General features: G+C 42.0%; 1 protein-coding gene across 1 annotated transcript in view; it reads right to left on the bottom strand.

Moving 5' to 3' along the window:
- Positions 1–26,443, bottom strand: part of LOC114664078 (collagen alpha-6(VI) chain-like) — a 353,886-nt gene that overhangs the window by 126,854 nt on the left and 200,589 nt on the right. Inside the window, exons 24-26 of the mRNA XM_051936115.1 lie at positions 22,147–22,209; positions 17,779–17,841; positions 10,024–10,086 (exon numbers count right to left, since the gene is read on the bottom strand). Coding sequence (XP_051792075.1) covers positions 10,024–10,086; positions 17,779–17,841; positions 22,147–22,209 — 189 coding nt within the window. The remainder of the gene's footprint in view (positions 1–10,023; positions 10,087–17,778; positions 17,842–22,146; positions 22,210–26,443) is intronic.

Here is a 26,443-nt window from a genome sequence, read left to right as displayed (position 1 = left end):
CCCAGTTGACCTGATCCACTGCTAGTGTGGGTTTGGTTTCACGTTTTTCCATGGGTGGCTCAGCTGGCCATCTGATTGCCCCTTAACGGCGACACACCAGCAAAAAACATCTTGAGCTCTCACCATTAACTACGTGCCGCTACACATTCTTCTTAATATAGATAGATAGATAGATAGATAGATAGATAGATAGATAGATAGATAGATAGATAGATAGATAGATAGATAGATAGATAGATAGATAGATAGATAGATAGATAGATAGATAGATAGATAGATAGATAGATAGATAGATAGATACTTTATTAATCCCAAAGGGAAATTCACATAGGATATATTCTTTATATATATTTTATATTCACATAATATAATGTGATAGAGCAGAGGGAACAAATAAAAATACGTTGTCATGTAAACTTCTTAAAGATAATTGAATTTGTTAGGTCACATCAGATCTGGTGGTCGTTATTGTAAACGTTATGCACTTCAAGCCTATGAAAAGGCCCCAGAAATCCTTATACAGAAAGTAATGATGATGAGAAGTACATGATAGTACAATCATATCTGACGTATAATTGTCTCTCATGTAGCTCATGGATGGATTGTCCATCAGGGTGACCTGGGTGGTGTGTGCCCCTGAGGCCCTGGGTCACCAAGGGGCCTTGACATATGTGAGAAGACAGTAATGCCGGCATCCTGGTTTTACCCTTTCCACACAACACACCTACGATATATCACTCTGCACCATATAATGTATGAGCAACCACTCGCTTAAATATCCGAGGTGGTCCACCCCATCCACTTGATATACTGGACGAGTAACCCTGTGCTCAAATCTCTAAGAGGGTAATGTGCGAGTGGCTGCACACTCTCTGCTCATTTTATTTTTATATGTGATGATCATAGAGTGTACATACTGTATATGAATGTGACCCTCTGGGACCTGGTTGGGGGGGGGGGTCTTCATCTGGTATTGCTGTAACTCACTTCCCAATGACACAGATGAGACTTGCTATTCATTATGCACATAATCTAATAATGCAACAGTCACCGAAGCGTAAAGAAATGCCTCGTCAGAGACAGAACAATATTCATAAGGAATGTCTCGTTGGAGCACAAACTTCACAGTAGAGCACAGGCTCTCCATGACACGATTGGGAGAAACGGCACATCGGATCTGGAGGACACCTGCAAAGATACCTCGACGACACTCCACACGTTAGAAGAAGCTGGCAGCATCTCACAACATCTCACACTTGCCGACTTGGCGGCCGAACAATTTCTTATGTAGAGACACCAACTCTGCGTCTCTTTACTGGAGATGAATTGTTAAATGAATGCTGATCCGAATTTTCCTATTTCTCATATTGCACACCATAGATATTTCCATGTGCTTTTCTGTGACACGGAGTTAAGTATGATTGATTCTGTATTAAGCTATTCTGTCCAAATGTAAATATAAAATGCCCTACTTTTTAAAGTACATATTGTATAAATGCTACTTCATGTACGTAACGGGCTGTCTGATGCATGCAGATTTCATTTTGTAACATTACTCAATGTGAGTGAATTTAGGTAGGGGCGACAACAGCTCCCACCCTGGGCGGCATCTTGCCAGGGGGTGCAATGGGGCATCCACACCAAAAAGTGTTTTACTGTTAGGAATTCTATAGAGAAATGTATCTTTTTTTTATAATTGTATTGATTTTATTGTAATCACACAACATTCCATACAAATAGATCAATTTTTACAAAAATAGGATTGAAAGCCATCTCTAGTGAAAGATTACAGTTTGTGGTGGTCCCGGACCCCAATTTCCTGTAGGTTTAATGTATTAACATTCACATTTTCAACTTTTGAGTCATTTCCCTAGGAATGTAACCCCTGTGAAAGTTGAGCATCGACTGTCCCGAATCGTGTGGCTGACGGTACGACTTTAGGTAGCTTCAACATCAGATCTGACGTTACTTCGGAGGAATTAGGAGAACAGGATGGGTGAGTTTTGTTGGGCTGAGTGGCCTCTTCTCATTGATATTCTTTTAATGTTCTAAACACTCCAGTAAGACTTATTCAGTTTAACGTCACTGGTTTTGGGGGATTTCCATTCTGGAATCATCTACCGATGTGAGTCTACAGAGCCAAGTTCCTGAGTTAAATGATCTCCGGTATGCCACCTATGAACAGCACAGTTCATTAATGACAATGCCTTATTGTCCTGTTTTGTATCCTACAAGGGGTCTAATTCTTTACGAGTTTTGTTATTTTTTTTTAATTTAATGTTGGTTTCTGTTATGGAGGGCAGCACGGCTATGAATTCCAAAGTTCACGTCATGCACAATTTAATCAAACCAGAAGAGAACAAAGCCGCCCATTTGCTGAGCCATTTTAAATGACACATTTGGTAATGCGGCTTTTTTAATAAAATGTTATATTTTGCTAAGGGGTGTGGGCGGGGGTGTAATTTCTTGTAAAGAATACTTTTAATGGCAAGCAGATTTAAGGGAACGATTATGAAAAACAAATTGGCCAGTTTTGTGATTGTTGATCCAGCAGAACACTGGAAAGAGGATTAACTTGAAGTACGTCTGACTCCTTGTTAGAATGGAATCGGAATTGTGTCGAAATATTTTGTTGTTTTTCTTTTCCTAATCATTGCATATAGCAATGATTTAAAAAGGATTATGAGGAAAACAAATTTGGACCATACAGCGTGCACCGGGGCTGAGGGGCTTCCTTAAAACTCCTGTTGTGAGATTTATATGTTACTGATGTACTGGCGGAGTGGTGACTCTGAGGCTAGGGATCTGCACTGGCAATCAGAAGGTTGCCAGTTCGAATCCTGTAAATGCCAATAGGGACTCTGCTCTGTTGGGCCCTTGAGCAAGGCCCTTAACCTGCAAGTGCTGAGCAATTTGAGTAGTGAGAAAGCGCTATATAAATGCAAATAATTATTATTATTATTATTTGGATATTTTGGAGTATTTTTTCATGGTTGTATACAACTATTATATAAAACATGAAATCCTGTTGAGCACAGAAGCGTGGCGAGTCTCTTAGAGAAGTCAACAGAAGGGTGCACATCGGACCAGTATGGAGCAGGACTGTCATTTGTGAAGTTTCAGTTTCCCTCTTGTAAGTGCCACATGGGTTGGATGGGCAACCCGACCAGGAGAGAGGATGGAGCCAGTCCTAGAAGCGATGGCCAGAAGGGATGGACAGACAAATCATCAGTTTTAAAAGATGCCACAGGGGATACATTACACCCCCAGGATGCTAGATGGCAGCGGCCCTGGATATAGGTGTCCGGTATGGAACCAGTAGGGAATGCTGGGAGTTGTAGTCCAGAAACACAGCCCTGCTGGCATCTGTGAGTGCCGCAAAGGGGCGTTGCAGTGAGATGCACTCCCTAATAAATGGGACTTCTGTATGAGCCACAAGTTCTACCATCAGGCAGTAGCCCTGGCACTGGAAGTACTCCCGGGTTCTTAATAAAAACGAAACGCACTCCGTCATCCAGGCAAGTCGGAGCTGGGAGGGCGTGGAGCAAAACTTGACCGGAAGAGGGAAGTGCGGTGGTGAGAGAAACTGTGAGGAGTGCTAGGTATTGTGGAGGAATTTGGTGAATAAACCATCCTTTATTTGAACCTGGGACTCTGTGTGATTGTGTTTGGGGGTGTGAGGCTCGCTGACGCCCCAGTTTCTATCACACTCTCTAAAATGGAAGAGAACCCCTAGAAAGAGGACAAATGGCATCATTTCCACTTTGCCTCTCATGGTCAGAAAGAACAAAACTGCTGCACCCCAGGATGCTGGCGTCAGTTGACCACCAGGCGCCATGGCGTGCAGACGACTCTCTAAGCCACTGACTTTCCCAGTCGTCTGCTGGCCTCGTCTTTACTTTGCATCTTTAAAAACATCTTAAATAGCATCCTTTAATACATGTGAGGTAACAACAGTCGACAGCCTTATGAGACCATTGATCGGAGGTCTCCCTTCACACTTATTAGATACTAACCGGGCTCTCCTGTTGTCTTAGAGGGAAACACGACAGCTGCCACAAAAACACATCTGTCAGATACTAAATGAGAGAGGATGAGCTTAATACTTAAAATGAAAGCGAAACACCATAAAAGTGCAGAGTAGTGCAACGATTATGTTAACGATTTTAGAAACCAACCAACAAACAGGCAATCATGTGAGAGGGCAGCTCCAGGTCCTTGTTTTAGTTTTGTTGTCATTTAAGACCATCTCATGACAGTTGTCTACACAGAGGTAGCCACTCCAAAGATCAAGAAAGACTCAGGAGTTTCAAGCTTTTTGAAACTTGTGATGAAGGCAACCACAAAGAAGAAGGGCCTACACATTTTGGGATTACGCCTCCTCCTTCAGGGCCAAGCAGTGGAGTTCTGAAATGTTTCTACAAATGCATCACCCCAAGGCCTTAATGAGAACCAATGAATTTGCCTGTGTGATCTGAAGGACAGATGAGGAACAAAAACTTCAGACGTGAGCGTCAGTGGGCTTAGGAACCAAGATACCGGAACTATTCTGTAAAATTTCAGAAATTATTTACTGCTCTGATGCTGATCTTTCTGATCATTAATGAGGTCATGTGACAGTTTAAGGTCTCCATGACCCCTTTAACCCTCAGACCACACGTCAGACACCAGGTAAAATCCAAAGATGAATATTTATTATTATATTTAACGTGCACAAAGCAACCACACTCCACAATACTCATATAAATAAATAAACAAGCTAGTTCCCCTCTTATTGGCAACATTTACAGAAGCTAGAGACAACCAAATACTATCTCAAACATTTCGACAAGCATTAATCACTGTCTTTCCTAAACAAAATAAGGACTTGTTACAATGTGCATCATACAGACCAATTTCACTCCTGAATAATGATGTTAAGATACTCTCAAAAATTCTAACTAGAAGGATGGAGAAAGTGCTGCCCTCGGTAATATCACAGGATCAAACTGGATTTATTAAAGGCTGACATCTATCTTCAAATCTCCGACGCTTGTTTAATGTTATATATTCACCAGCAAAATCAAACACCCCAGAGATATTACTATCATTAGACGCAGAAAAAGCATTTGATATGATTGAATGGAATTACCTTTTCACTGCATTGGAGAAATTTGGGTTTGGCCCGAATATTTGTGCATGGATCAAACTACTGTATACCAGTCCAGAAGCTTCAGTTTGTATTAATAACATTTGCTCAGACTACTATAAGCTAGAATGTGGCACCAGACAAGGATGTCCCTTGTCACCACTGCTGTTTGCAATCGCCATTGAACCACTGGTGGTTCACTGCCGAAATTCTTATCAGATAAAGGGGATTGTCAGAGAAGGACTGGAACAGAAAATTTCTCTATATGCAGATGATATGGTCTTATATATATCAGACCCAGAAAACACTGTCCCCGCTGTTTTAACAGCACTAACAGAATTTCAAAAGATTTCAAAAGATTTCTGGTCTTAAAATTAATCTGAATAAAAGTATACTCTTTCCAGTGAATTCACAAGCATATAATATTAAATTAGACACCCTACCTTTACCATAGCAGATCAGTTTTAAATACCTAGGGGTAAATATCACAAGTAAACATAAAGCTCTTTATCAACAAAATTTTGCCGTCTGTATGGAAAAAATTAAGCAAGACTTGCATAGATGGTCAACCCTTCATCTCACTCTAGCCGGAAGAATTAACGTTGTTAAGATGAATATCCTTCCTAAACTTCTTTTTTATTCAAAACATTCCAATATATATCAATAAATCGTTTTTTTAAACAGTTAGATTCAACAATAACCTCATTCATTTGGAACTCAAAACACCCACGTATCCGAAGAGCGACCCTACAAAGACCTCAGGCAGAAGGTGGCATGGCTTTACCTAATTTTCAGTTTTATTACTGGGCAGCAAACATACAAGCCATAAAAACCTGGACACAAATAAATGCACATACACAGGCTTGGTCCGCAATAGAAATAAATTCCTGTAGTACTTCTTTATACTCCCTGCTCTGCTCTCCAATAAATGCAAGTTATCGCAAATATACTAATAACCCAATTGTGCTTTACTCACTTAGAATATGGAACCAAATTAGAAAACATTTTAAGATGGAAAATCTTTTATCAGTGGCACCTCTGCAAGAGAACCACCTCTTTCAACCTTCGCAAGTATATCCAGTTTTTAATACCTGGAAAAGTTTTGGGATTAAAATGCTCAGAGATCTTTATATAAACAACATATTTGCATCTTTTGAACAATTACATTCAAAATTCAACCTCCCAGCTACACATTTCTTTTACTATCTTCAAATTAGAAATTTTGTTAAACAGAAATTGGCCGATTTTCCCCACCTTGCACCCTCCACAATGCTGGAAAAAATACTGCTCAATTCCGAGGAAACAAACACTATTTCCGCAATATATAAAATCTTATTAGAGTCCCTACCTTTCAAAGATCCAAGAGGACATTGGGAAGAAGATCTCTTAATCAATATATCAGAAAAGGAGTGGAAGGTAGCAAAGCAGAGAATTCACTCGAGCTCCATATGCGCAAAGCACAGAATTATTCAGCTAAAAGTTATGTATCAAGCTCATCTCTCTCGCTTAAAACTGTCCAAAATGTTTCCAGGGCAAGATCCAACCTGCGAACACTGCAACCAAGCTCCTGCCTCACTGGGTCACATGTTCTGGGTCTGCACCAAACTAACATCGTTTTGGACAAAAATTTTTAAGTGCCTTTCAGACAGCCTTGGGGTCACAATCCCTCCTAACCCATTAACAGCTGTGTTTGGTGTCCTTCCAGATGGACTGGAATTGGAGAAGGACAAGCAAACGGTGATTGCATTCACTACACTTTTGGCACGCAGACTCATTCTGTTAAACTGGAAGAATCCTAACTCTCCTCTGATAAGTCAGTGGGAAACCGATGTTTTATATCATTTTAAATTGGAAAAAATCTAATTCTCAGTTAGAGGATCTGTACAAAATTTTTTCAAAACCTGGCAGGATCTGATCAATATTATTTTAGAATAAGAGAAATAACTATTACCGCATTTAACTCCCTTCTCTATCTCTTATTTACATACATATTTATTTCTCCCTTTCCTTTGCTTAATGTTGTCTTATTAAAAAGCCCTAAGCAATTCTCCTTTAGCTAAGCTCTCCTTCTCAGGGGTGGGGTTTGATTTGTTTTTAATTTGTTTGGTTATAAATTGATCTGTTTATATGGAATGATTACAATAAAAATTAATAAAATATAATAATAAAAATAAAATAATAAAATAAAATAAATCAATAAACAAATCACAATAATCAATAATCCTCCTCACTCCCAGACGCGTTGCCACCCTTCCACCCAGCTTAGCTCAGCGTCTGGGATTTCCCATCGTCCTTTTATATTCCCTGACCCGGAAGTGGTTCCAATCCTACAGTCCATGTGATTCCTTATCACTTCCGGGTCAGATTAAAAGTTCTTTTCTTCAACCTGGAAGCACGTTGTTCCTTCCGGTCATGTGATTATGACGCACTTCCGTGTTATAGGGCACATAGCACTCTGTAAGCCTCCCTACAGCGGCTCCAGGTGGCCCCCATGGTATCCAGCAGGGTTGTTTATAAAAACTACACCATCCATAATGCCCTGCTGGAATTTGGGGACCTTCCATGCTGCTGGGAGGACTCCATCTAGCGGCCTGGAGGTGTGGACCGGAATATTCGGCCGGCCATCCCTCACAGTCATTACAATAACAATTGATGAGAAGAATTCCTAATTAATTGCAGAATTACGGTATTTGAGGGGTCCTCTAGAGCGACTCTTTCTCTTGCATGATTTGGCTCAAAACCTAACCAGCACATCGTCATCTCATAACAGGCTGAAGTTTCGAGTTTGAGATTTTTCCGTCCAGCCGATTTAGCTCTAGAAACTGTGACACATAGACACGCACACATAACAGACAGACCCCCATCATCATGTTTTCAGTATCAGGGGACCCTAAAATGCCGAGATCCGTTGAAAACCAAAGATCGAAATTTTTAACAAATCTAAAGTTTTTGCTCCTCCCCCATAGACGATAGGTTATAAAGGGTTGGAATACCCTACTGAATGATGATGATCACGAGACAAGAGGGAAGACAACTAGTAGACACAGGTGCAAAATGAAATGACATTCAGCCAGGTAAAATTAAAGGTGTGAGATCAATCCGTCCTCCTTCCTAGAATGACTTCCAACTTCTAGTGTGGTTGCTGGTTTTATGGTGTTAGCCCAGAAGGGGCAGGTCTTTGTTGCAGCTGGTGTGGTTGTCTCTGTGGCGAAGGATCTGCACGGGTATCTGAAAGGCTGCCGGTTTAAATCCTGTTACTGACAGAAGGGATCCTACTCTGCTGGGCCCTTGAGCAAAACTCTGAAAATTGCTCCAGAGGCTCATTTCACCAAAGGGGACCTCCAATCGCACTAATTTAACCAAGGGGACAGTTTTTAATTGCTCCTTGTGGATTGTCTATGAATTTAAAAAAGATAAAATGGGTCACAGGACCATAAAGGTTGAGAAACACTCATGCGTTAGAATTGACCTTGTGGAGCAGGACCAATGAAAACAAACTTTAAAGGGCCTCAACGAGTCCAAAAAACATATGAGATCCTGCAAAATAATAATAATAATAACAATGATGAAAGCTTTGTTACTGTAGATGGCTTTGGCAACTTCTAGAACACTATGACCCTTTTGTTTTCCTATGGCCCTGAGCTGTAAGTAGCAATCACCTTAACTCGGTTGTCCATTAATGGGCACAAGACTGTATTTAGCTTTGAACCAAACTTCTTTAATGTCTAAGAGAGACATAGACAGCTAATTTTTATATGAGATAGTAGTGGGACATAAGCGTAGTCAAATGGCCAGCATCGTAACCCACATGTCTAACAGCACGGTCGTCGAGGCCTACACGTAAACCAAAAGTCAAAGATGTGGAGAAACCAAATAAATCTGAATTAGACTTGCTAATCAAACACATGCAAAGTTTACCCAAATCTTGAATAATTATGGGATGTGCACTCCAGCCTTTATGCTTCGAGTCCTTCTGAGACGGGTTACCATGACAACAATCCAACAGAAAGTATATACAATGGAAGCCACCAGAAAAGAAAAATCATAATAATTTGGACATGAGAGTCAGTAGGCTTTGTATCCTTGGAACTAAGTTACCCAAACTCTTCTCTAACTTTTCAGTAATCGTTTACCACTCTGATGCTAATCTTTCTGATCATAAAATTGGTCAGGTAGGGAGATTGCCCTTTCTCTTACACGCTTTGTCTCAAAGACTAATTAGCACATCGTCATCTCATAACAGGCTTAAGTTTCGAGTTTGAGATTTTTCCATCCATCACAGACACACACACAGACAGACAGACGCACATCCATCATCGAGATATCAATATTTTTGGTATCAGGGGACACTAAAACGTCGAGATCCGTCGAAAACCCAGGATTGAATTTTTTGACAAATCTAAAGCTTTAGTTCCTCCCCCATTGACGATTGGTTGTGATGTGGGAGGACACAAAGCAAAACACAAAATGGCGAAGTGATATAATGGTAAATAAAATGTCACGTCTTTACAGAGACTTTGTAGGACAAAACAAATGTTACCATGAAATTCCCTTTGTAAGTAAACCTCCAGTCATCTGTATGCATTTAATAGAACGGCTTCAGAATGATTATTAAAAATTAAAGAATTCAGCACATCATAACATGTTGGCATTTCTGATTGCCGTGTTACTGAGCCTGCCCATGCATTGGATTACGAGGGGATCGTGAAGGCTCTGCTCATCCTTTAAACATTTCACACCTTAATCATTAGACGTAGAATTTCATCCTTTTGCACTTTTAATTAACTTTATGAAGGAAAAGCACCCACCTGGGCTGTAAATCATCTTCTAGGTGATGATAAAGTCAATGGCCGGCCACTGCGAGAAGCAAAATGAATGAAGAGCAAGCCGCTTACCTTTTGGCCTTTTGGACCTTCGTTTCCAACGGACCCCTTCGAGCCTGGAGCTCCCGGCCCACCCTGTTAAAACACAAACAAATTCCACGATAACGTCTCTCTGATCGAAAACATGAACCCCAATTAAGGATTCTTGACGATGATACTGGGCGGTCTCTAGGAGATTCACAGAGAGGAGAGATGGCGACACTTCATAGCGGCCCATATAACAGACGGTTCAAATCTTCAAATAAAAAGAAATAAAAGAAATGAACAGAACTAGGAACAGGCAGACATCTGGTTTCAGGATGTGTGTTAGTGGTGGCTGAGAAACGTGAAAGTGAAGTAAAAAAAAAAACAACAACAGCAACGGGTGAAATGAGGATCAGTCCCACGTGGTATCTCAAGGCTTATTAGTGGTGTGGGAAAAATAACAAAAATGCCATGCAAATGCCATCAGAGATCTGCCAGATGTGGCACAAAACAAATGAAACTGTCCTGACTGACTTAATCAAAAATAACTTAACTTTCCAAACAAAATAATCCACCAATTACCACTGAAAGATATGAACTACAAAAAGAAGTATTCATATAGAAGCATAAATATTATTTTTCATTTGTTTACTGTTTTAATGTAATTTTTCTTTATGTGTGTCTAAAGGATACATTTCCTGTTTTCTGTGAGTAGAACCCCAAGAGGTGTGGCCACCATTACATCATCACTGAGTTCCCGCCCCCTGTCTTTATATTTCAGGCTGGAAAGCGAATCCTTCAGAAGTGCATTGAGGTTGGCAGAGTGAAGTTCTTACTAATAAGTATTGTATTGGATTGTCTGGTTTAACACAATCTGGGCAAGGTGACACCTTTCATGTCTGAGGAGTCCAACAGTTTACCAGAGCAGTTTCAATACCATCCGACTGACTTTCTCCATTGGCCTCTCCAAACTCCTCCCATGCTTAAGGGTTTGCTTCTACAGCCCCTTTGGCAGGAGCAGCCCCCTTAGCCTGTCAGTACATCTCAGCGGAGTCAAGAGATGCCACAGATAACAATTCCCTGAATGCCACCTTCATCAATCTGACAGCTTCCCTCACCTAGATCTAACTCAGAGAAGATTGGATGGCTCTCTTCACCTGAGGGGACAACAACTGTCCTTAGCAGAGGAGTTCAAGTATCTCTGGATCTTATTCACAAGTGACAGAAAAAAAGAAGGTGAGATTGATAACTGGATTGAAGTTGTGTCAGGTAGGTGTTCTGTAGGTGCTGTACTGGTCATCAGTGGTGAAGTGGGAGTTCAACGTAAAGACAAAACTCTCGGCTTACCAGTCGATCTCCGTCCCTGTCCTTACATACGGTCATGAGCTGTGGGTAATGACTGACAGAATGAGATCACCAGTGGCAGAAATGAGGTTTCTTCACAGGGTCACTGCGCTGACACACCACGATAAGGTAAGAAGTCCAACGATATGGGTGAGCCTCAGAGGAGCCAGCTGAGGTAGTTTGGGCACATTGTAAGAATGCCCCCTGGGCAGCTCCACCCTATTACCACTCCAGACATGTCTCACTGGGAGAAGAACCTGTGGGAGACCCAAGACATGCTGGAAGGATTGTAACTCTGGGCTAGCTTACCTATTTCTAATATAGTGCCTTTTTATCTACTATCCATCTATTTTATAGTAATATAGTGCCTTTCATGTCTATCTATCTATCTATCTATCTATCTATCTATGATCCTGCCAACTATATCAAATACTGTGTATCTGATGTAGAGTATCTGCCTATGTAATCCTGCCAACTATTCCAAATACTCATTATCTATCTATCTAGTGCCTTTTACATCGATCTTACTGTAATATAGTTCCTTTTTTATCTATCTATCTATCTATATAGTGCCTTTTACATCTATCTAACTGTAATAGATAAATAGACTATTACAGTTAGATAGATGTAAAAGGCACTATATAGATAGATAGATAGATAAAAAAAGGAACTATATTACAGTTAGATAAATAGATAGATAAAATGCACTAACTGTAATATAGTGCCTTTTATCCATTTGTCTGTCTTTCTATATAGTGCCTTTCACATCTAACTGTAATATAGTTCCTTTTTATCTATCTGTCTATATAGTGCCTTTTACATCTATCTAACTGTAATATAGTGCCTTTTTTATTTATCTATATAGTGCCTTTCGCATCTAACTGTAATATAGTTCCTTTTTATCTATCTGTCTATATAGTGCCTTTTACATCTAACTGTAATATAGTGTATTTTTATTTATCTATATAGTGCCTTTTACATCTCTCTAACTGTAATAGTGCATTTTATCTATCTATTTATCTAACTGTAATATAGTGCCTTTTACATCTATCTAACTGTAATATAGTGACTTTTATCTATTTGTCTATCTTTCTATATAGTGCCTTTCACATCTATTTAAGTGTAATATAGTGCCTTTTTATCTATCTATATATTGCCTTTTACATCTATCTAACTGTAATAGTGCATTTTATCTATTTATCTAACTTTAATATAGTGCCTTTTATCTACTTGTCTATCTATATAGTGCCTTCACATCTATCTAACTGTAATATAGTGCATTTTTATTTATCTATATAGTCCCTTTCACATCTAACTGTAATATAGTTCCTTTTTATCTAAGTGCCTCTCTCATCTATCTCTCTATTTATCTGATCCTGCCAACTATACCAAATACTGTGTATCTGATGTAGAGTATCTGTCTATGTAATCTTGCCAACTATTCTATCTATCTATCTATCTACAGATAATGCCTGTCTTATATATCTACTTATTTATCTCATATCTATATATGAGATATATTATTTATATATCTATCTTTTGCACTGTTTTTCCTTTCAAATCCCACACAGGTTATACTAATCAGTGCCTTTTAAAACAGCCCAGAATGAATGAATGTTGCTGCGTTTACATGTCATGTTATGGACTGGTACCCTGTTCAGGTTAGGTTCCTGTTTTGTACCCAGTTCAGTTAGGGTGGGCATCACAAACCCCCCAGCCCAGGTAATCCCAACCTGTGTTAGGCAGATTTGATAATAAATGGATGGACTCTTCATCTGTTTTTCTGACTGCTTTGCAGCCCGGATGCCTGGTGCCAGCACAATACCACACAGTAGAGTGGAATTCTTCCACCTGGCATTGCTTTTGGCTTTCCAGACTCTTGGCTGCAGTTACTGCTTCTCATTTAGGGAAAAAAAATTCACTAGAATCCCACCAACAAATTGCATGGAACTGAATGAGGCTTTCTTAGGAATTTTCCAAGAAAACGGTTTACTGGCACAGGTGTGCAACTGGAGAGTGGGCGTCTGGAGGTAATCCATTACCCAAAGCTGTTTTTTTTCCCCCAAACATGTCGTCTCTGGACCTAAATGGCTAGCTTAATATCATATTTCTGTCTGCAGATGGTCAATTTCCAAAGCCAGCAAGACCCAGCAAGGAAATGTTATCATCATTAATGCATGCGCAGCTTCAGATAGGAATACGGAGTCCATGCGACATGTGCGAACAGAACAATCACTCAGCGGGGTGGTGAAAACCTCCAAAAATAAAACAAGCAGAACATTAGCGCAGCAGAAAGCCGTGACAGCCGACCAGACCATGTGCCTGAGGTTTGGCGCAGACTACAGCTCTCCATGGCCCTCACACTGGGTAAGCAGGTTTACAAAGTGGACAGAAGAATCAAATTCTTTGAAAAATACATACGCAAGGGGATCGATCAAGTGCTGTGTCACCTTGGAATGCCCCGGACCCTTCTCAAAGTTTAACTCTATTCAAGCATTACAGAAAAATGTGAGGCAATTCATCTCATCTCATCGTCTCAAACTGGTTTTCCTGGTGAGGGTTGTGGCAGCAGCAGATCAGCCCACACTTCAGATTCCAGTCTTTTCCTGAAGAATTTCAAGGAATTCTCAAGCAGCCAGCCGAGACACATAACCCCTCCAGCATGTCCTAAGTCTGCCGCAGGGTTTGAACAGCTGCAGGTGGAGCCACCTGTGGGGGGACATCTTTACAACGTGTCCAGACCACCTCACCTGCCATCTTTCAATGTAGAGCAGCAGCGACTCCCCTCCGAGACTCTCCCGAATTGCTGTGCTTCTCATCCTACCTTGGAGTGTCAGCCCAGCCACTCCATGAAGGAACCTCACTTCAGCTGCTTGCCCTTGTGATCTCCTTCTCTCCTCATTACTGTTAAGTCGGACTCGTTCCCTGTGGGCGTTGGGATCCGTCTTGTCACCACTGCTGTTTGTGGTGTTCATGGATATCAAGGCCCAGCCAAGGGAGTGAGGGGGTGCAGTTGGGGGAGCAGCGGTGCTTTAGGCAGAAGATGTTGCCCTCTTTGCCCTCATTTGACGGTGCCCTTTGGCATTCACTGCTGAGTGTGACGTGGCTGGGATGAGGAGCAGCACCTCCAGGTCGGAGGTCAGAGATCTCTGGATTGCTCCCTCCTAGGGTCAGGGGTGGGATCAACTGCCCTTAGTGGAGGAGTTCATGGATCTCAGGATCTCATTCACAGAAGATGGAAGAAGGTGCAATGAGTTTCTGTGACGCTACCTTATTGGCCTTCCCGGTGGTACGACAGAGTGTTGAAAGATGTGATGGGGGTTCAGAGTGGTGTCCTAGTTTTTAAATTAATAAAGTGTGTGCTCAGGCTCCAGATGGGCACGGGTGCAAGCGATAGCCCCAGGGTACTGATGGGGGGGACAGGTGAGCCCACATGTGGACGTTCGCAGTTCAGCCAATTTCTTCATTAGCACTCTGGGGTCTCTTACTAGGGCACTTGTGCCCACAGGTATAAAAAGGGAGATTGAGCAACTTAGAGGAAGATCAAAAAATAAAAAAGACAAAGGGTATGGAGGTGAAAAAGTAAAGAAGCTGTCATGGCCAAGCCATGTGAAGAGGAGGCAGAGGTCGAGAATGGAGTGAGCAGATGGCACTCAAGGGGCCGGGTTGCTGCTGTTCACTGATTAAGGAACAGAGCAACCAACTGAGGCTAAGGAATGGTGGCGAGAGAAAGGTGCAGGGCTTATGGGGTCCCTGCTGAAGACCAGGGGACTGCGCTTGTCTGTGGACGTCTCCTCACATTGTGTAGACCAAAAACGGTGGGCTGAGTATCTGCAATCTCAGCCTGTTCTGAAGCACTAAACCAATGTTACAAAAGGCACTTCCACAAAATGTCCACTAGAGGGGGATATCACCGTCAAACCCCACTTAGTAGTAAGGGCAAGCACCAAATCTTTATAAAATAAAAAGAAGTTTAGTCACACAAAATGTTCTTCAATAACAATGAAGCTCCACGGAGCACAAGAAGCAAAGGAATTGCCCAAAAACACCAACAGAAATCCAGAAATGTGGTCAAACCCCAAGCATGAGGGTCAAAACTCCAAAATTATACCAAAGGCACAAGCTGTTCAAAAGAAACACGATTAACTCATCAACTCCCGAGTGCATTCAAAATGAACCACCAGGAACTTTGGAAGGCCCTTTGGATTGAGAGGGTGAAGGGCAGTTCCTGGTGGTGATTGGCAGGTGGCCCCACCTCTTAGGGGACCACTCACAAAACACATGGAACATAACAAAGGCAGCTTATATACATACAGTGGACAAAAGCAAAAATAAACATTGATGCACATAATCAACAATTAAAACATCAAAAATCAACAAAAAAACGAGATTTTGAACCTCTGGCAGGGGAGGAATCCTGGATAAAACGTACCGAGGGGTAGTTTAGGACTAACAACGATGTGACAAGTTGAAAGATGGGGATTAGGTGAGGCAATCGGGTTCTTGTAGATAAGCAGTCCCCAAAAATGGTCAAGTCCTTCAAGAGCAAGGGTGGGCCAAGGCTCGCCAACAGGGAATAATCCGGCACTTTGAGAACAGCGCTCTCCAGAGACAAGTCGCTTGGCATTTGGGCATCGCACCCTCTAAAGTGCACAATATAATTCAAATACTGAAGGAATCTGGTCAAGTCTTGGTGTGTCTCCAATCATTCAGACATCAGCGTCACACATCTGTCACGGATTTCAGTAAACCTCTGTCAGCCCACACCAGTCACCGATGCAAGTGAAGGCTTTACTGTGCTGTCCAGAAGTGCTGCCATCTTCTCTGGGCTTGGGCTCATCTCAGATGGAAAGTAACACTGTGGAACACGGCGGTCCGACAAGTCAACATTTCAAATAGCTTTTGGACTAAACAGCCATCACGTTCTCCAGGACAAACAGGTCAAGGGTTATCTAAGCTCTTCTCAGCGTCAGGTCCAAAGGTCATGGTATGGGGCATCTGTGAGGGCACCATTAATGCACAAAGATATGGACACATTTTGGATCACCACATTCTGCAGGACAACACCATACCACCACCTTGTGCCCTTACAAGTGCATGGCTGTGGAAGCAGAAAGTGCGGGTATGAGACTGGCAGTCGTGATCTGTGCGGCCCTGGACAAATGAAGACCTGCCTAATGGATGAATATTGCAAGAGAGGGTTTGGGGGGGGGGATTCTGCTCGACACATGACACAGACAACCAGGAAGTGTACAGCACTGACCTTTAGACCTTTGACCTGGTGACATCACGTGGCACGCGCTTCCTGTTCACCTTGCTTAACAACAGCATAGCAACCATTAACAAAAATCCCTCAAAATGGTGGCACCGCTTGGAAAAGAAAACGGTGTAGCAGGGGAACACTAACATTTTTTAACGTTATGAAAGCTAATCTAAAAAACGTTCTGCATACCTGCTCATGGAAAGTTCACAGGTGGGATCGGAGGGCAGCAATCCTCGAACGATTCCTGGGATGAGGTCCCACATGTCTAATGCTTAGTTATTTTATTTAATTTGGTACCCGTGTATTATAGCCCTGCCACTCAGCCCAGAGAGCGCTGCTCCATTCACTCACGAGTAGAACCTTTCAATGTTATACTTAACGACATCAGAAACTTTGCAACAAACGTAATGTTTCAAAAGTAATTAAAAAATCAAATTTTATGTGTTCTTGTTTTTGTTTTGTAAATAAACGAATGTAAAAAGACGATGAAATTTTTCTCTTGCCTGTACCCGTGATGGGGTTATAACACACGAGTACCAAATTAAATCAAGCAGCTAAGTATAAGACGTGTGACGTGACAATTTTCCTTTTTTCAGTGGGTCCTCATCCCAGGAATCATCCGAAGACTGCAGCCCTCCGTTTCCATCTGTGTAGGGCCCAGAAACTCTGCTGGCTCTGCTTTGATCCACAAATCGCACACGTTTCTTCACTGAATCACATCACTTCTCCTCTTTCTGGATTTGCAACTAAGTTGTGCCTCACCCTAAGACAGACTTCTTTTCAGTCTCCTGATCTTAAGTCCTGGTGAGGCTTCTTCAAGTCTCTTCATAAGAGGCCCAAGTAGTTGGCACAGGGCCCTCAGACGGTCTAGGAATTTAGTGAAGATGAAGGTGACTGGCAAGGAGGTGCCGAACTGAGCCATATGGAGAAGGTTGGTCAAGCACATCGACCCCACACAGAACTTAGAAAAGATGAAGAAGAAGAACAACAACAGCAGGAGATCCAGGACTGGCCTAGTAGATGCCCACCTCCTGCCCTGAACTCTAACAGGGCACAAACCATAAAAACCAAAGGTCAGTTGGGCCACCTCAGCCAGTGCAGGCCTCTCTCCAGTAAAGCCTTTGCTTTGCTCTTTACACTTCATCTTGACAATGGTACATCTCCAGCACTGAAACTCCAACATTCATTTCACTTACCTGAAGTCCTGGTAATCCTGGTGGACCAGGTGGTCCTTCTGGTCCCCGAGGGCCTCGCTCTCCCTGTTATAAAAGAACAAAACAATGAATGTCAATAACTTATGACTTTAGCCAAGACAGAACGGCCAAAATGATAAAACTCTCCAAATCACAAAAAAAAAATACATTTGTTTAATAATTAAAGGAATATCCCCAAAAATCAGACTAATACAAAAGATTCAGTAACAATTAATTTAAATAATGAAATACGAGACCCCTTTACAACAGAATTCAGAAAGAAAGAAATGAAAACAAAAGAATAAAATAACTCAAGTGAGTACAGTGGACTCCTAAACTCTTGAGACCCTTCACTCTTTCCACATTTTGTTGTGTTGCAGCCTTCTGCTAAAATCATTACAATTCAATTTTTTTTCTCATCAAGTAACTCTCGATACCCCAGAATGACAACACGGTAAAGAGGACTTTAGGAATGTTTGCAAATTTATTAAACAAATAAACAACTGAAACATCACACTGACACAAGGACTGGAACCCTTAGCTCAGGTGCATCCCATTCAACTGATCACCGTTGAGATGTTTGGAGTCCACCAGTGGCCAATTCAGTTGACCAGGCGGATCAGGAAAGGTGCACATCTATCCATATAGCGGACCACAAACCAAGCCATGACATGGAAGGAGTTGCCTGCAAAGCTCAGAGACAGGAGGCACCCATCTGAGGAAGACTACTCCAAAACCAAAACTGCACTCAGGACTCCAGATGAGGCCTCACCAGTGTGTTATAAAGCTTGAGCATCACCTCCTGTGACTTGTACTCCACACATCAAGGCGCTATATAACCTGACACTCCGTTAGCCTTCGTAATGGTTTCTGAACACTGTCGGGAAGTCGATAGCTTAGTCCACTACGACTCCTAAATCCTTCTCATAAGGTGGACTCTCGATTTTCAGACCGCCCATTGTGTATTTCAACCTCACATCTTTACTTCCTACATGTAATTCTTTACATTTATTTTTCTTCTTCTGTCGGCTCATCCCATTAGGAGTCACTACAGCAGATCATCTTTTCCATATCATTCTGTCCTCGTCATCTTGCTCTGTCACACCCATCACCTGCATGTCCTCCCTCACCACATCCATAAACCTTCTCTTAGGCCTTCTTCTTTTTCTCTTGCCTGGCAGCTCTATCCTTAGCACCCTTCTCCCAATATACCCAGCATCTCTCCTCTGCACATGTCCAAACCAACACCATCTCGCCTCTCTGACTTTGTCTCCCAACCGTCCATCCTGCGCTGACCTTCTAATGTTCTCATTTCTAATCCTGTCCATCCTCATCGCACCCAATGCAAATCTTAACATCTTTAACTCTGCCACCTTCAGCTCTGTCTCCTGTGTCACCGTCTCTAACCCATATAATATAGCTGGTCTCACTACCATCCTGTAGACCTTCCCTGTCACTCTTGCTAATACCCGTTTTTCACAAATCACTCCTGACACTCTTCTCCACCCATTCCACCCTGCCTGCACTCTCTTCTTCACCTCTCTTCCACACTCCCCATTACGCTGTATTGTTGATCCCAAGTATTTAAACTCATCCACCTTCACCAACTCTACTCCCTCATCCTCACAGGTGGCACAGTGGTAGTGGTGCTGCTTTGCAGTAAGGAGACTGTGGAAGATTGTGGGTTCGCTTCCCGGTTCCTCCCTGTGGGGATAGCGCTTTAAGTGCTGAGAAATGTGCTATATAAATGTAATGAATTATTATTATTATTATCTTCACCATTCCACTGACCTCCCTCTCATTCACACACATGTATTCTGTCTTGGTGGTCCTACTGAACTTCATTCTACTCCTCTCCAGAGCATATCTCTACCTTTTGAGGGTCTACTCAATCTGCTCCTTACTCTCGATACAATGTCATCAGCAAACATCGGGCAGTCAGAAAATCGAGAGTCCACCATATGAGAAGGATTTAGGAGTCATAGTGGACTCTAAGCTATCAACTTCCAGACAGTGTTCAGAAGCCATTAAGAAGGCTAAGAGAATGTTAGGTTATATAGTGCCTTGACGTATGGAGGTCAAGTCACAGGAGGTTCTGCTCAAGTTTTATAACACACTGGTGAGGTCTCATCTGGAGTCCTGTGTGCAGTTTTGGTCTCCATGCTACAAAAAGGACATAGCAGCACTAGAGAAGTTCCAGAGAAGAGCAACTAGGGCTACAGGGGCTGAATTATCAGGAAAGATTACAAGAGCTGAGCCTTTACAGAGATGAAGAGGAGACCTGAGTGAAGTGATTAATATTATGAAGGTAATTAGTCAAGTGGATCAAGATTGTGACTTTAAAATTAGTTCATCAAGAACACGGGGACACAGTTGGAAACTTGTAAAGGGGAAATTTCACACAAACATTAGGAAGTTTTTCTTTACACAGAGAATCACAGACATTTGGAATAAGTGACCAAGTAGTGTGGTAGACAACAAGACTTTAGGGACTTTCAAAACTCGACCTGATGTTTTTTTGGAAAAAATAAGTGGAGAGGTCTGCCAAGCTTTGTTGGGCTAGATGACCTGTTCTCATCCAGATTGCTCTAATGTTCATATCATAGTCCATTGCGACTCCTGTCTAATCTCATCTGGCCCTCTAATGTCCTCATTTCTAGTCATGTCCATCCTCGTCACACTCAATGCAAATCTTAACATCTTTTGTTCTGCCATCTCCAGCTCTGTCTCCTGTTTTTTTGGCCAGTGCCACCGTCTCCAGGCTATATGACATAGCTGGTCTCACTACCATCCTGTAGACCTTCCCGGCACAGTGGCCTTCATAATTTTTAAATGAAAGAAACTGGAACAACCACGACTCTTCCTAAAGCTGGCTGGCTGGCTAAACTGAGCCTGAATTATGGGAGAAGGACCTTGGTAGGACAAGTGACCCAGAACTTAATGGTCATTCTGGCTGAGCTCCAGAGAATCTGTGAGGAGAAGGAAGAAGGTTCCAGAAAAACCATTACTGCAACAATCCACTTTACAACAGAGTGCCCAGGCGATACATGAAAGGCCACATCTGGAAAAGGCACCTAAAGGACTGTGAAAAACCAAGACACTCTGGTCTGGTGAACACCAAGATTAGTGTCATGTCTGAAGGAAACCAAGCACCACTCATCCCCTGCACTCCAGCGGTCGGGACTGGGAGACTAGACAGGGTTATGGAAAGCTGAATGGAGCAAAGTTCAGAGATCTCATTTATGAAAACCTGTTATAGACCAGTCTGGACCTCCGATTAGGCCGAAGGAGCAGCTGCCAACAGGACGATGACCCTAAGCACAAAGAAAGGGCAACACAGGAATGGCTTTGGGAGATCCCTGTGAATGGCACGGACTTGCCCAGCCAGAGTTCAGAACCCAATCAAACATCTCGGGAGAGACCTGAAAATGGCTGCTCCTCACTAACACTGTCTTCTCCTTCTCACCTGGCAGCCTACTGAGGGCACCTAGCCCCGACCCTAAGAACCCTGGCTGCCTGAATGGAGCTGTCATTTTAGCAAGTGAGACCCACCAGACGGAGCTCATGAGCAAACTGACCCTGCACTACAAACAGCAAACAATGGTGGGTGCTGGACCTATAAACAAAATAGCACCCAGGAAAGATGTAGATCAGAATGAACAGTTTCAAAAACATCTGTAATGAAAAAAATACGGCAGACAAATAAATTCCTTAACCTTTTGTAGAGGCCGAAGAAAAAGCTAATAAAAATAAATTAATATTAAATGAAATTACTACACATGAAAGCCAAAGTCCAGATCATCAAGGCACAATGAGGTAGTTGTGAGATAGATAGATAGATAGATAGATAGATAGATAGATAGATAGATAGATAGATAGATAGATAGATAGATAGATAGATAGATAGATAGATAGATAGATAGATAGATAGATAGATAGATAGATAGATAGATAGATAGATAGATAGATAGATAGATAGATAGATAGATAGATAGATAGATAGATAGATAGATAGATAGATAGATAGATAGATAGATAGATACTTTATTAATCCCAATGGGAAATTCACAAGGTGTGATGTGATGTCCTCTCGGACAAGAAGTCACATCAAGTCCTGTAGTGTGACTTCAGCCTAACGTGAGTAAAGCTTAATGGTTTGTTTGTTTTAACACCGTAATAATAAAGCAAAATAAATAACCACGAGGAAGAATGCAGTGACCCACTAGGTTTGTAAATAAGCAAAGTAAAAAATAACAAAAGCAAAAGACAGCGGGGCCTTCTACAGATCACAAGAGCTCATCATTTCAGAGTTCCTGTGCTATTGCTAGACAGGCAGTGGGATAACGGAAGGAATTATCAGATGAGTCCAACCTGCGGTCCTCTGGCTCCAGGTTCTCCATGACGTCCAATTGGTCCTGAATCTCCAGGGTCCCCCTAAGAAAATACAAAAAGAAATGAAACAAAATGTCAGAACAAAGACAAACATGCATAGTGCAAGCAAAGAGGGATGATCGGCTCAGTCAGGTTCTTCTCCATAGCTGATGTCTACTTTATCCCGTTATCTAATTCCAACATTTTCTAAAAAGTCACTGGGGTCTCGGCTACAGCCATGTGACCCATTCATTTGCTGCTGATTTTGATGACCCGACTTGTGCTTTCTGGTTTGCCAAACTGAATGCACTTCCCCTTAATCTCTGTTAGGTGTCCTCACACACAGTTTAATGAAAGGAACGTTGATGGATCACATTTTTAGCATTTTTCAGAATTTATAAGCCTCTGTTGTGTTATGTTTAATAATTGGGAAAAAAAGTAAAAACAACTGAATTTATTTTAATCAGAAAACCTTTAAGTGAGACATCTTAAATGTAAAAAATTAATAGACCTCTTCAGGCTAAGAGTTTTATGGCCAGATATGAGGGATGTTTGCATCTCTCGGATTGACACAGACAGCCTGTCCACAGGACCCACATTGTATTGAAAAACTCATCAGAAACTTCAAAAGACTTTATTGGACAGTCATCTTATCTTATCTAAAGATTTTGTCTAGACATTGTTCTCCTTTCTTGCTTAATGAATCTTAGCCTGAAGTGGTCTTTTAATTTTTACATTTAAGATGTCTCACTTAATTGTTCTCCAATGTTGTATCTGCCCTGGTATGTATATAAACACAGAGGACTCCAGTCTCTGTATGACATCTTGCCTGAAGAAGGGGCCTGAGTTGCTTCCAAAGCTTGCATATTGTAATCTTTTTAGTTAGCTAATAAAAGGGGTCATTTTCCTGCAGATCATCTAATGTGGTCTCCCTCATTCTCTGTATGAAATGTCCCGACACTGCACTCTGTGTGGGAGAACCTGGACAAACACTCCGTCAGAGAATGAATTTACACAAGTGCCACATCAAGCATGGCGACACAGATGTTCCTGTAGCAGAACACTTCAACAGCCATGGACACTGTGAGAAGGATTTTAAAGTCATAGGGCTTATGGGTAACTTCAGAACACAGCAAGACAGAAAAGAATGGGAAGTGAAACTCATGCTAAAATTAAACACATTGCAACATGGTGTAAATAGAGACATGGGTCTTATGGCCAGATATGAGGATTGTTTGCATCTCTCGTACTGACAGACAACCTGACTACAGATCCACATTGCATGGAAAAATTCACAGAAACTTCAAAAGACTTTGTTGAACAGTCATCTTATCCAAAGATCTTGTCTAGACATTGTTCTCCTTTCTTGCTTAATGAATCTTAGCCTGAAGTGGTCTTTTCGTTTTTTACATTTAAGATGTCTCATATAAAGGTTTTCCAATGTTGTATCTGTCCTGATGTCTGTGTAAACACAAGGAACTCCAGTCTCCATATTACATCTCGGCTCAAGAAGGGGCCTGAGTTGCCTCTAAATCTGGCATATTGTAATATTTTTTAGTTAGCCAATAAAAGGGCTCATTTTGCTTGACTTCTCACTACATTCATAATGGCTAACAACTACAGTAGGGAGAGTCTGTTGCGTGTCCACTGCTGTACTGATGCATATTTAGTACACGTCTGTCGTGCAAACAATTTTGAAACTGTCACCTACGCACAATGTGACATCACAATTTGGACAATAGATGTTTCTTTGCACACTTTTCTTAGATTTTTCCATCTCTTGCACATGAGAGGGTAGAATGTCGGCACCTGATCCGTACGATCAACACGCCCCTTGTGTCAGCGTCTGATGATCAGTTCACATCGTCGTTACTATCACTTGACTCGACTAACGATTCAGTTACAGCCAGTGACATTACTCTCAGTATGGTAAACAAGACCCCCACTGGCTCCTGGGTGACTTAATGGACTGAGCTTCCTAACAGAGAATTGATCATACTTTACCACATCGACTGCTGGATTATTTATTACCAGGACGCTGCAGTTTAGGCATTTCAATTGCTCTATTTGTAAAATCCAATGTCTCTCTGTTTGTCCGCTTTTCACAAGAGGACTAATTAACGGATTTTTCTCCTATAATTTGCCTTAACATTCTGATTGATTTTGTGACTACTCTCATTGCTCGAAGTATTATAGTTTGCTTGCGGTACCGATTTATTTGCACGAATCCAAGAGACACGCAGCAGGCTGAGGGGAGGGGGGCAGAGCCATCCTCACTTATGCGCCAGCCTCAGGGCGTGTACCTTACCTCCGCTTAGCTAGGGAATGAGACACCTATTTAATTAACGGATTTAGATTGGGAATTTTCTTGAACATTCCGGTTGATTTTGCGAATTATCTCATTGCGCTAAGAATCATAGTTTGCTTGTAGGAGCAATATATTTGTGCTAATCCATGACAGAGGATGTGGGCCAAGGAGAACGGGAGTGTGATGTCAGGAGTGGGGAGTCGGGTAGGCACTCACATGCCATCCACCGTTTGAGTCGCTGTACCTCTTGCCATGTTTTGGAGTGTACCTAACCTCCGCTTAGCTAGCGATGCCTGCTTGTCTATTTGTTTTTAAAGTTTGTCCTGTTTCGCTACTACATAGGTGGAGCCACGGGGGACGGCTAGTATATGATAATCAATACTTGTAAAGAAGTGTATTACAAAGCAGTTCAGAAACTCTGCCAAAAATGTAACAACACTGGAAATTCCTTTATTTTGACCAGCAACACCACGAAAAGTCTGCATTTGAATGGCAGTCCTTGTAAGATGGCACCACACAGAGTGCAGGTTTAGATGCCCATGTGCCATAAACTATCAAGTCACATAATCAGTTGGTCACCAGAATTGGGCTTTTCAACAGAATATATAAAGGCCAGGGACCCAATCTGGAAGATTCTAGGACAAATCACCCAGAACACATTGGTGCTCTTCATCATTATTCACCATTTGCTGTATTTCTGCAATGATATTATTTCTGTCACTGTATATAATTTTGACGTTGCTAGTTAATAAATTGTTAATTACCGCATGCTGATCTTTGACTCTGCTTATCGAGACTATTAACACTGTAATGGCTCAGTTCTGAATTAAACGTAACACACGTTCAGTTAAGCTGCCTGGCCTCTGAGGCTTCACTCTGAAACACAAGCTAATGAATGGCGTTAGGCCTCTGAGGTTACAGTGGCATGCAAAAGAATTCAGTCTCCTTGAAAAGCATCCTGATTATTCTCCACGACAAAAGATTTGCCCACATTTTTATTCATTCTGTATTTTTAACGTGCTGTAACAACACATTTCGAGCTAAGTATCAAGAGTTCGCTTGCAGGAGTGATATATTCGTGCTAATCCGTGACAGAGGCTGTGGGCTGAGGGGAGGTGGAAGCGTGGCGTCAGGCATGGAGAGCCGGACAGGACCCTCCTCACTGTCCTGTTTCACTACTACGGGGGACGGCTAGTCAATGCATAAATGAAGAGCCACCTACATGACCTTACGCTTCTGTGCAGCCATTTCACGAGGCTTCTGGTGCACAGCTCTTCTGCTGATGTTGCCTTCAGGTCAACTTTATAACTCAACACCGCAGAGGAGAAGACACCTGAGCCTTCGGCTGACCCATTCTGTTAGTTTGTGTGGCCAACCAATTTGGAGCTGCCCTGCTGTTGCTCCTCGGTGCTTCCAAACCATAATAATTGCACTTCCAGTTGTTCCGGGGAAGATCTAACAGAAATGTCAAACACTGACTAGTGACAAAGGGGCCACATTCAGAGTCACTGAGCCCTTCTGCGCAATCCCCCATTGTGTGTGTGTGTCAGTGGAGACTCTGCACAGGCGTCTGCTGACTTCCTTCACCCTCTAACATTGGGGCACCTGAACTTAGTCATTTGGAGGACCGTCCACACTCTTCTGGACACGTAGTGTATGTCTAAACCGTACCTTGTAACAGAAAGGTGGCACAATGCCTCACATATTTTGTCTTGGGACTCATTTGCTTGGATTGACTTCGGTTTCGGGCAAGTCCATTATGTTTTTATTCTGCTCTACGGAGCTTCGCTGTTATGGTGAGCAATTTGTAAAAAAAATAGATATTTTTATGAAGATTTTGTGCTAACCGGGGTTTATCGGTCTATCGCCCTCTGGTGGGCACTGTTGAAAGTGCTTTTCTGGACTTGCATGCCCTGGGACTCCTAGTTCACTGCAGTATTGTGCAGGTTATCCTCACATCTGGACAGGTTTATCTCGTTGTGCTCTGTT

The sequence above is a fragment of the Erpetoichthys calabaricus genome, chromosome 13, assembly GCF_900747795.2.
Source record: "Erpetoichthys calabaricus chromosome 13, fErpCal1.3, whole genome shotgun sequence".
Taxonomy (NCBI): Eukaryota; Metazoa; Chordata; class Cladistia; order Polypteriformes; family Polypteridae; genus Erpetoichthys; species Erpetoichthys calabaricus.
The sequence above is the reverse complement of the archived record's forward strand: the minus strand, read 5'-3'. Positions and strand labels throughout refer to the sequence as shown.